This window comes from Larimichthys crocea, chromosome III, assembly GCF_000972845.2.
Source record: "Larimichthys crocea isolate SSNF chromosome III, L_crocea_2.0, whole genome shotgun sequence".
Classification (NCBI taxonomy): domain Eukaryota; kingdom Metazoa; phylum Chordata; class Actinopteri; family Sciaenidae; genus Larimichthys; species Larimichthys crocea.
In genome coordinates this window covers 16,082,142-16,093,816 of record NC_040013.1, presented here as the reverse complement: position 1 = coordinate 16,093,816, position 11,675 = coordinate 16,082,142, and the positions used below count along the sequence as shown (strand labels likewise).

Genomic DNA, 11,675 nt, shown 5'->3' with positions numbered 1-11,675 from the left:
TACTTACCCTACGGACTACAAAATCATCACTTAAAAATCCATCATGACAAATTCTGTGGTGTTTCTGAACATTTGGACTGAGGGCTTTGCAAGGTTGTGAGTACCATCATAAATACATTGACTGTTATTGTGTATCATTATAAATATATTAATATTGCTAAATTTTGCCTGAGATGTTTCATGAAAGAAAACAAAGAGTGTTACCATGTAAATAAAGTTTATTTTTTGTATTTGGCAACAGCTATAAAATATTCATTAAAAAAATATTTAAAAAAAGGAAAACTTAACAAGCACACATTCAACACAACAGTGAAATTCTAACAATGAATCAACAAATCACATAATGTACATCAGCAAATTGCTCCTGACCATATTTCATGCCACAGATCCTGCCAACAATGAAGGCCGACACATCTGAGATCAAGCTAAACAACACTCAGTTATTCTGAATCACATGACACGTATGGTCAGCTTTCAGTTACTTAGACAGGCTAAAGTAAACATTAACGCCAATAAATTATGCACTATTTAAGAAATTATTCAATTTTAAACACGTGAATATGAGAAACACACTGAGGCACTCAGCTGCAGTATGTATATGTACCATGGACAAACATATCCACATTTTTACACATTGCACACAACTTAAGTAATTTACAGTCTTTAACAAGATACATTAAACAATGTTTTGTTTCTTGTGCATTACTAACCAAAAAGTAGAAAAAGCCCTCACGAAACTTTGCAATCTCTTCTAGAATGGTTTAATTGATAAATACACAATTAATGTTTGGACTGACAATGAACCTTGGAGGTTACAGATATGCAAAATAGTGCAAATTGAGCTCAGCATTAAGGCAACGGCTACTGAAGTCCTGAAAAATCTCTATGACACTGAATCACATGCTGCTACCTGCTCACGTTGACAAACTTCTCTTGTCTCATTGGGATTCTCAGTCTCTGCTTTATTATGTTCGATGTTTCCGGCTGTTATTTGCTCTTCCATCGCTTCAGACTCCTCGTGTACTTGAGGCTCCATCTCTGGCGTCTCATGGCTCAACTCCCCAAGTGCCAATTCTGTCGTGTCCTCAGTTTCATTTGTGTCATCCATCATATCGTCTCCCTCCATTTCTTCCGACTTTGTGTTGTCCACTGTGTCGATTTTGTCATCCATCATATTGTCGCCATCTTTGTTCTCTTCAGAGATTATAAGAGCCTCATTAGCTTCTGTTCCACTGGTTTCTTCTTCATCCTCCACCATCACAGGCCCCTCTTCATCAACACGGTTGTCAACCTCAATCTCCTGCTCTTCTTGGCTGGATGTCAATGTATCCACAGGCAAAGGCTTCCAATAATCATACAATTTACCCTGCAGGAGAAACATTGTAATTCAGATTTTTTTTTTTTTTAAATCACTGGAGAACTTTAACTTTTAGCTTTCACAAGGAAAAGACGGTGTAAATAAAATTGTGTGTGTGTGACTACTGTACATGGAGAGGCCTGGTTCTCTGAAGGAGCATCTGCCACTTGGTGTAGATCCTGGCCACCAGGTCCTTTACCTGGAGGGAGAGGAAGAGGGGACATTGTTTAATGTAGCACACTGCTCCTAAGAGCGCACCCAAATTTAAATGACTGCATCTTGAAATCAGCATCATTGCCATTGACTGTAATTATGAAGATCAATCACTTTTACACATATTCAAATGAGTAAGTAAACGTCTGGCCCAGTGTCTGAGAGGATAAAAAGGTGCACACAAACATGCAACTGTGTCAGAACAGGAGTAAAACAACAATTAGAGTTGAAACAATTAGGCCATTAAATTGGTCAACATAAGATGCATCAGTGACAGTTATGATAATCGATCGAAGTCATTATGTTAGGAAAAAACAGCGTGCAGATATTTGCTGGTTTTCTAAATCTACTCCAATATTAACTTGAATATCTTTAAGCTTTTGACTTTTTGATTCATCTATAAAGAAACAAATATTTATTACAAATGGATATTTTCTGTGAAAATGATTCAGAGGTAGCCGCCTTGTGTTTTCGGGTCTAACTAAGGAAGCAAGATAGACAACATGGGAAAAGCCCTGAAGCAACTTGTGATAACATAGCACTAAATATCTATCATATCTAACTCTGTGCTCCCATATGCAACTTCCTTAAATGGCCAATTGCAGTTTTTATGAAAAAAATATGTTGACCTGACATGGAACTGTCTGTATCAGTAAGACCTTCCCTACCTGCTGAGAAAATTTCCCCAAATATTGCTAACTGATATTCTGAAGGAGTGCTTTGCTTGTGTTATGGCAGCTGGTTAGTGACTCATGCAGCTCTTATGTGTGATTAATGTGATAAACCTGACAACTGCTGCTGCTTCTGACATTGATGTAGCAGGTTTTTAAACTGAATGATGTCAGACTTGCTCATGAAAAGCTTTGAGAGACTGGTTCAACAAGGGATTCTGAGACACTGGCAGCTTAACTTCATCTTGCTTGAGTGGCTAGTTGAAGTCAAAACTCGCATACGTATTTTAGGAATGTGGAGGCCACAGAAAGCAATGTGAGCTCTTCATCAACTTTACCTCAGCAGTTGCCACAATCCAGCCGTAGTAACTTGCTATAAAACTTCTTTCTAACTCCAATCTAAATTTAAATCTCAGTGATTGGATAGTCCCAGTGTGTTAGGGTCAACAGTATTAGCCCAGACAGTCCCCAGGGTTGTATTCTGTCTCACAGTCTTCTTATCATCTACACAAAAATCACAAATCCTGTCTGGTGAAAAAAACAGAATGTTGACTATAGATTTTTGCCATCTGATGTGTCCCTGTGATTTATGTGTATTATGCCTGGCTGCAAACCAAATTTCCTTCAGGATAATCACAAAGTTTAAACTTTAAAATACAGATTAGATACACAAAGAGACACACAACTATCTGCAGCTCCTACACCCACCTTGCTCCGGTAAAGACATTTCTCGCTCTCTCTGATGTCACATTTGACGTGCGTTTCCAGCTCAGAGCACATATACAGCAGTTGCTCCTAAGTGCCAGAAGAAACAGGCAAGACAATATTAATACACTTTCACGGGCAAAAGGATATTTAATACACCCATGATCAATTAGCTGATGAATAACAATCACCAAACATTTGAGATCAGAAAAAACAGGGGAAGGAATTAAAGTGATACCTTTTGATGAGCTGGGAAGAACTGAAAATTTGAAGCTTCATTTGCCAGTGTCAGAAGGCTATAACAGAGGTAGTAGGACTGAAACACATGAGACACATTCAGTTAGAACTTGGTGAATACAAGACCAAAATGAAATTTTAAGGTTGGAACATTTTAAAGTGCACGGTGTTAACCACATGCTCACCTGCTGGTCTAAGATGGTCATGTCATCTCTATCTTTCTGACCTCTGCTGGAGGAGCTCAGCATGCCTCGGAGAAGGGTGGAAGGTTGCATGCGGGGCAGATACGGCCTCAGTTCAGAAAGCTGAGCATCACAGAAAACAAGGGGGAGGGAGAGAACCACAGATTACTGAAGATGATCATTACATTGTGATTGTCAGTTAAATTATCTAAAAAAGGAAACTGAAAAGGAAACACCCTGAAACAAATTACCCGAATCTCTTTTTCTGTAGGTCTGTAAGTACAATTTCCATCCAACAGCTTCGAGATCATGGACAGGCTCAGATGGCGACGCAGTTGCCTATATAAACAAAAGTGTAAAAATACTATTTAATGTGAACCATTTCAACAATACAATTAAACAAATATGATGAAAAAAAACAAACAAACATTACTTCTGAGGGGAAAAAACACTTACTTTCCACGTGTGTTGTCAGGCAGCAGTTGAACTAGCAGGCACATGTTGTGATGATCATCTGTCAGATCAGTGAGGGCCAGACAGATTCTGGGCAGCTGGAAACGTTTACAGAAATAATGAATAATTAACTAAGTAAAAACATATAATGGTAAATCATGATTCTCACTAGTCCTCTGAAACTTTGAAAAAAAAACAACAACAACTAGAGACATGCATGAACTGACCATGTTGCTCCAATCCCTGATGTTGTTGACAATTTTGTACTGTAATGGGTACAGCTCCACGCTGGACTGGAGCATGAGCCGTGTGTCCAGGCCCACCCTTCCCACCACAGTTAGCAGCAAAAGCAGCTCACTGTCGCTGTACGCCCGAGGACAGAGGTCCATGCAGTAAGACAGGTACTGCAGATGAGAACACGAGAGAAACAATCAAGTGATGAACGATCCGCATGGTGAAATTGTGCTGTGTCTAACCAAACTTTCTCACAGACACACTGCACATAGCATACATACATAGCATAGCACACTGTTCCTACCAGACATCGGCGGACTATTGCGTCTCACCTTCAAGATGCTGTTGCAGTTGTGTTCAGGGAAAGTGCTCTGTTCCCCGTTACTGGAGGGACTCTCACTTTTGATGTAGATGTCCTCCCTACACAAACACACAGAAAGTCAGCTGCGTGAAATTAAGACAGCATCAAATAAACAACGTTCAGCTCCAATCTTAAGGTTTGAGGAAATCCAATGAACAGAACATGACTTACAGCAAATCTCCCTCTGTGAATGGAGGCTGCAGATTCTCAAAAGGGAAGAGAGTAACAAACGCAACTCCCATATTCATCAGGACCAGAGACACATCGGCCAAACTGGGCACCCACACTTTAAACTGCTGGTTTCCATTTTTCACTGAGGAAGCATAAGCATAGAAACATGTTAACGTGTCTTAATAGTAGTGAGGAAATATCAAAAGCTAGTGGAGGGAAAAAAGAAGACACTGACCTATCTGATAAGCAGCAGTGCAGGCGATGTCACAGAGAGACTGTAGTAGCTTTTCAGATACCATCCTCTCATTATGGACGGACATCATCTGACAACATCAACAAGGAATTACTGCTGAAGCTCAGGCATATGGACAAAAGTCACTACTGACAGGTTACAATTGTGTGTGTGCAACCTACCTTGAATAGGAAACGGGTAACCTGAGTTGGACAGGGCGAGCGACAGTCGTAAGCTTCCTGGAACAATCCAATATTTACATGCAATCTTAGCTGAGCAGGGCTGGACCTGATGGAGGGCAGGGGAGCGTAAATGGAGAGAGTAAGACTAGCGGAATTGATTATTTAGCTAAACTAACAACCTTTATTAAGCTTTATTCATGGTCAATATGACATCCCACTTTATAGAGTGCTGGGTTAGGGTTAGAGAGAGAGATAACAAGATACTTGAGTTTTACCTTTCCTGTGAGGAGGCTAAATGTTTAGTTTTGTCTTGAGGATGGCCAGTGAGGAATGAGGATGAGGAAAGGCTATAGTGCCATAAAAATTAAAAAAAGAGTTCATCCCCTTGTGAACATTAACATGCTCAGAAATTGTTATTACAATTAGCAATTAGGTAGATTATGAGACATCTTGCGTGCAAAGTTCACATATTGTTCTTTAGGTTGTGCAAAACATCAGTTCACCTTCTGGGCAGCATGACATTACTGTGCCTCATGATTCTTCATCATTTTGTTGATTACCCACATCAAACTTCATGGCACTGTAGTCTTCAGGATATGTTGCTCTGAACAGTCATGTGTACATGCAGACACATAAGCACAACTCACCAAAGCAGCGTTTTCTGTGCCGTCCCCTGTGGATTGACCATGCATTGTCTGAGCTGCAGCGTATTCTGGTTGAAGATTCGGCCAAATTTCTCCAGGTTGAACACCACTTCTCCTGGAGGCACTTCCCTGATGGCACTGGACATCAACGAGTAGCGCTGCAGGAATTCCCTAGGAAACGCATCACAGCAAAACCTTAAATGCAATAGGGTGTGAAATACCACTGTGTTTCAGTGACAACGTGCTTCTGCATGACTTACTGGTGTTCAGAGGAGATGCCCTCCTCCCGGTTCTCCTCAGCCTCCTCATATTCAGCTATTCGCAACAGGTCCTCTTTACACGCAGTTAGAAGTTGTATCTCAATCTCTTTAGCTCTGGTGGAAGAAAACAGAGAGAGTTAATTCTTCTATTGTGCAGCTACAGTAGCTCAATTTAAAAAAAAAAAAAAAGGTAACAGGAGTGAAGTTCATCACGTACTTTTTATTGTTGTTTATTTCCTTCAGCATCTGATCGAGATTGTTCTTGTAGATGCCTGTCTTTGTATTGGATGGCAATGGCAGCTGTGGGAAACACAAACAGACAAACACAATGAGTTTTACAGCCTTTAGCTCAAACATTCATAGCAAATAAAGCAAGCAATGTGGAGCTTACAGTTTTTGACTGGCTGCTGTGATGTCCTGGCGTACTAGGCTCTGAGAAGGCTCCCTTCTCTGGTGTATCTGGAGGCTTGGTAACACGCTCCATCATCTCCTGCAGGGAAAGCAACTGCTCTTCCTCACTGCTTTGGGAGCTCTGTGTTAGATCCAAATCTAATGCAAAGCTCAGGCCCAGGTCCAGCTCCACATCTATAGGATCCACTTCATTCACCTGCTTTCTGCTCCCTTCACTTGCCTGCCTCTCTAGCAGAGGAGACTGAGAACAATGAAGCGTAGAAGTTCGTTCCGAGGCAGCGGCGTTGGTTGTCTCTATAGTGCAAGGTCTCACATTGTTGGGGAGAAGGGATGTGTGTTTGTCATGAGATTTAACACTCTCATCTTTAAGCTGCCTGCCCGAAGAAGTGTTCGGACTGTTTTTGAGTTCACTGTCTTTAGGGAAAAATGTTCTCAAGTTTTCAAGTTTTACCCGCTCTAAAGCTACAGTTGGCATGGAGACTTGAGAGGGAGGTGCCACTTTGGTGTCCGCTACATGAGGAGAACCAGTTACTACAGAGTTTTGTGTTTTGCGACACAAGGAACCAGTAACTGTGGTACTGGAGCTGGACACAGTGCTGGATGAACTTTTCTCTGAAGTGTGTGCTTTGCTTGTTGCCACATCTATCCTGGGCTTTGGAACCTTTTGGCCATGGCTGACCACAAAGGTCATGGGATCAGGGGTGAAAAGTGCATCTATATCATCAGGGATTGTGACGGGTCTTCGTGAGCGGGCAGTTTTGTTCCTTTCTCCCGTGCGACAACCTGAATGTGATTTTGAGACTGGTTTGGGAGTGCGACTGTCCGACTTTCTGCTCTCCTCCTCCTGATTACCTTTGCTCGGGGTCTTCAGTTGTAGGCCTGGGGGACTACGGTGAGGATGACCAGAGAGGGAGCTGCCTAACTGAAAATCAGGTGCGCTACCAGTGTCCTTCTGGGGAACCTCTGTGGATAACAAAGAGCTTGATTTATCCTTTTCCTCGCTTCTTTTCTTCAAACTTTCTTCACCTGGCTTTGGAGACAACTTCAACTCTATTACCTTCATAGTTTGATTCTGAGAGGAATTTAAATAAGGTTGCTTGTCGCTTGCGCCCACTGATGATTGTCTCTTTAAACAAGGTTTGGGTGATGCACAGGATGACAGGGTGGGTTTAAATGTGGATGATAGTTCCAAGTAAGTTGACTGGCCAAATGCTGGTTCTGTGCACAGCTGGCTATTTGTGGTTTTGGGTGACAGTTCCAAGCCTGAAGAATTCCCAGATGATGGCTGAGACACCAGTGAAGTGCAGAGGGAATTGCCAACAGTGAGGTTTGGTGTCTGTGCTTTACCAGAGTTTGCACTCTGGAGACACAGTTTCTTGGCAGTGTTTTTACAGTCTTCAAACTCCATGTGCCTCTTCTGGGAGTTCAAGTCCACTGCTGGAGACAGAAAAACAAATATTCAATGTTTGCTAATATCTCCTAATGTCCAACAACATGTGAGGCTCACATTCATGTTTTCAGATGAGTGATAGGAAGCAATTCCTGTGAACACTGTAGCAGAAAAAAATGAATATGAGTGATAAGGAAAGAAGGGAGATTTGCAGAAGATTAAATGGTTTGAGGAGGAATTTTTATCCCACCCGGACAAGCGAGAGCACAATCCCAGTGTCACCTGTCTTCACAAGTCAAATATTTAAATTTCTTTCAAACTAAGATATAAGCTACTGTACAAACTCAACACATGATGCTTGTTCACTTCAGTGCATACAGGATTATAAGGTCAAAATCTGCATGTAGCTGGAGTAAAACCTCCAGGGCCTATATCTGAATTCAATGTTAATTTTCCAAAGCAAACTAACTGTGTAACTACCAAAGCAAAACAAATGCACCAACAAAGTTTAGCAGAAATTTAAATATTGCAGACATTTACTTTGACAATATTACCTGGAATTAACTTTTCACTTGAAGGCGTTTGTTTATGTTGTTGGTCCTAAAAAAGAAAAGACAAAAAAAAAAAAGACGACTTCCTTTAGTGAATTTTCAACAGCAATAACAGCGTTACCATGCATCTGCATTATCAAAGACTGAAGTACAGCTGGCTCATGTATTCTAAATATTTATATCAAAATACATAGTTGTTCCTCACTGACACGTGTCCAAGAGAGAACCAGTTAAACATGAACTTCAGTAAAGAGACTTGCAAAACATCTTCAACAGCTAACTGATAACATCTCCAGGAGGTTTCCTGTTGAGCCAAAAATTACAACAATCCTGTTAACATGCAGCAATAAAGAGCAATAAAGACATATTTCTCTGACTGACATGAAAAACAACTGACTGACTGCACACAGCACTCTGACCATAGTCTTCAGGCTTGGGACTGGGCTTGAACAGTAAAAGACAACCAGCTCAATATCTATTACAAAAACAACAAACTTTACCTGGCAAGGAGCTACAGCACTGTGCATGGTGGTTAAACTGGAACTAACACTCCTGTCAGACTGGTTATTCGGAGATGGCTGGTAGCCTCTCAAGGGCCACTGGTTGTTACCAGGACTCCAGTGTACCGAGTCTGAGTGGGGCAGTGGGCAAACTTCTTGAGCTGCTCTGGGGTTATATGGTGAGGTCACAGGGGGTCTGTGGAGCTGGACAGTAGGTGTGGCGCTCCTCACATCGCTGGACTGCACCTAAAAGTAAATATCATCATAAGTAAACATCATATGAGCGCTATGGTACAGGTTACAAACAAAACACTTTTTTATGAATCTAGGTTTCAGTAATGGTCATGTTAAAAAACAAATACCTTGTATGATTCTTGTCTTTGTGCAGTTACATGTTTACTTCCTGAGTAAGACAAAGTGACCTTGGACTCAGGCACTTGATCTCTCCGGATGTGGGAGGAAAGGGAATGCGAGGATTGTAACTTATTAGCTGTAGGTCCACTGTTAGTTGGGTTGACTGAAGCAAGCCGTGAGCAGTAAGACCCTGGAGGTTGCGCAGAGTGATGCAGAGAACCAAGTTTGTCTCTTGGCGTAGGATGGAGTCTATTCACTGAGGGACCAGTGTTAGTTGGACTGCTTGGAACAAAACCTGCTGAATGGATTGGTCCCAGATGATGAGGAGGCTGCCGTGGTGGACCCAGTCTGTCCCTGTGGCACAGCTCGGGACTCTGAAGTGGCAACATTCTCCTCGGTGGTGGGTAAGGAAGTTGATTAGGGACCTGAGAGGGCTTCATTGGAGTCTCCTGGAGAAAAGACGCAAAGTGTGGTAGGGGGCGCTGCTGGAGTGCATGGTCCTTCGCTGAAACACAGAAGATGCATCACGGTTTGAAGTCTAAAATATTAGGTACCATTGAATGCGCAAGTGTGAACAGGGCAGCAACAACTGCGGCTTTCTCTTTGTCATGCAGCCTTAAAAAAGGCCACGTTCTCCTTGTTTTAAGCACACACAGTTCTAAAAGGTGTCACTACCAATAAATGCTCAGACACCATTTTACACCTGTTTTGTAGATCCTGTCTTAACTAGAGCTTGTTTTTTTTTACAGTGATGTTTGAGGTGGCTGAGCTTGAGCTGTTCTGTATGTTTGATCACAGCACACCATTACCTTTAATTACATGTTGCAACTGAAAATGTTTTTTTTGGATCCACTCCAGATGTAATGGTTTGTTCATTGGCTTATGCTCAACCCTTCCACCAGGTTTCATTAAAACTGTGCAAGCTGTTTTTCTTTAATCCTGAATAATTACACCTATTATTATAATAAGGTAAAGAAGCCTGAGCATCAGGTCAGGCTACTTTGCAAATGTCAGTTACATGACTTAACATGGTTAACGAAATGAAGACGGCTTACAGCACTAGAATGAGAAAATGAGACGTCGCCAGTGCAAATATTGATCCTGACAGCAAATATAACAAAGCCAAGTAACATATACACAGCACGGCAAACTAAACATGTCCAGAAAAAGGCAGAAAAGCAAGTTAAATCTAAATTACTTGCAATAATTTAACATACAAGTCAAATACTCTGTCAACAAACTAAACACTATAACTTTCACGGAGGTGAAATGCATTTTGTTTAAAAAGGTAGCAAATAAAAACAACTTGTTATGATTTTAAAAAATAAATAAAAAAAAGACTGCCAATGCAAATGTGCACAATGAAAAACATGCATGTGTTATGATGCGATCGTCACGGTGCAGATTTATGTAAACACAGCGTTATTTTTCCAAGAGACAGCACAACACATAACACGTGTAAGATGTGACCCACCTTTACTCCTCGGAGAAAAGTAATCTGAAAGTGAACTGCAAGAAAGAAGAGGGAGAGGAAACTCGTCACGTTTCGAAACATAAAAGTTTGGTCACCAAGACGACAGGCATGCAGGTTAGCAGAAGAAGAAGAAGGAGAAGAAGAAGAAGAAGAAGAACAACAACAACAACAACAACAACAACAACACGAGTCGTCTCGCCACAACCGAAACTAGGAAGACACCTGCCAGTCAGCGCTGCCTTTCTACCAATCATAGCTCACTACGTGAAGTCACAACACAGGTCCACAGACTCACAAACAAAAACAACGAAATAACAGTGACTATGAGCGGACAGTGGCGTTAACACGGCGTTTATATCAGCAGTGCTAAGGCACGCTAAAAAAAAAGGACATTGTTTACATAGTTGACAATAAGGCAGCGTTATTTGTAAGCGTCGTGTAGCTCGACATTACGTCTTTTTCATACCGTACAAGGCCGCCTTCCTCACAGTTCCTGGCTAACTGTGCTGTGAAAGTGCTGACTGGCTGTAAAATTGAATATAAGCTGGTCGCTATTTCAGGAAGTACTTGTTCAGCTAGCTGGCTGGCTGGCTAGCTGACGTGCGAGCAGCTGCAGTGTAAACAACGCGGTTTTTATTTCATTACCGGGTGTTTCCTTGATTTTCCGTCGCTCTTTTCATTTTGAGGATTTGACGAGGGCGTCTGTAGCCGCAGACAGAGCAAGTAACGGACTCAGGGCACTAAAACCATCTCATCATCTCATGAGCTTCTCCCGCCTGTCGCCGGATTGTGGAACTTGGAGTCTTCCTCTTCTTCTGCTTCTTCTTCTTCTTCGTCTTTGAGTGGACGTCCATGATGCTGCATTACTGCCACCTCCAGGTCTGATTCTCCATCACTGCCTGCAGTCTGTCATGAACACTGACAACATCATAATAATGTATAATAATACTAATAATAATGTATACTACTACTACTACTACTACTACTACTACTACTACTACTAATAATAATAATAATAATAATAAAAATAATAATGTATTATAATAATAATAATGTATAATACTACTACTACTACTACTACTACTACTACTAA

General features: G+C 41.4%; 1 protein-coding gene across 3 annotated transcripts; it reads right to left on the bottom strand.

Moving 5' to 3' along the window:
- Window positions 1-200: 200 nt before the first annotated feature.
- Window positions 201-11,393, bottom strand: slf2 (SMC5-SMC6 complex localization factor 2). Of its 3 annotated transcripts, none has more exons than XM_010744727.3 (21): window positions 11,228-11,393; window positions 10,583-10,617; window positions 9,117-9,613; window positions 8,755-9,000; window positions 8,258-8,303; window positions 6,294-7,750; window positions 6,120-6,202; window positions 5,903-6,016; window positions 5,646-5,813; window positions 4,999-5,104; window positions 4,820-4,907; window positions 4,585-4,726; window positions 4,385-4,472; window positions 4,046-4,222; window positions 3,822-3,916; window positions 3,617-3,704; window positions 3,369-3,488; window positions 3,185-3,262; window positions 2,950-3,036; window positions 1,488-1,556; window positions 201-1,366 (listed from the first exon to the last, which is right to left on the bottom strand). In XM_010744727.3, exons 1-21 carry the CDS (start codon window positions 11,260-11,262, stop codon window positions 884-886), a joined length of 4,302 nt encoding a protein of 1,433 aa, XP_010743029.3. In that variant the 5' UTR covers window positions 11,263-11,393; the 3' UTR covers window positions 201-883. The 3 variants fall into 3 exon arrangements, with proteins under 3 accessions (XP_010743029.3, XP_019116383.2, XP_019116384.2); XM_019260838.2 differs by having other exon boundaries at window positions 6,294-7,747; XM_019260839.2 differs by lacking the exon at window positions 10,583-10,617 and having other exon boundaries at window positions 11,228-11,366.
- Window positions 11,394-11,675: the final 282 nt, after the last annotated feature.

Excerpts from the sequence above, each read along its gene's own strand:
- slf2 (XM_010744727.3), bottom strand. The coding sequence starts at position 11,262 with ATGAAAAGAGCGACGGAAAATCAAGGAAACACCCG. Across the intron at positions 5,814-5,902 it reads GGCATCTCCTCTGAACACCA|GGAATTCCTGCAGCGCTACT; the intron begins GTAAGTCATGCA and ends TGCGTTTCCTAG. Across the intron at positions 1,557-2,949 it reads AATGTCTTTACCGGAGCAAG|GTAAAGGACCTGGTGGCCAG; the intron begins GTGGGTGTAGGA and ends CTCTCCCTCCAG.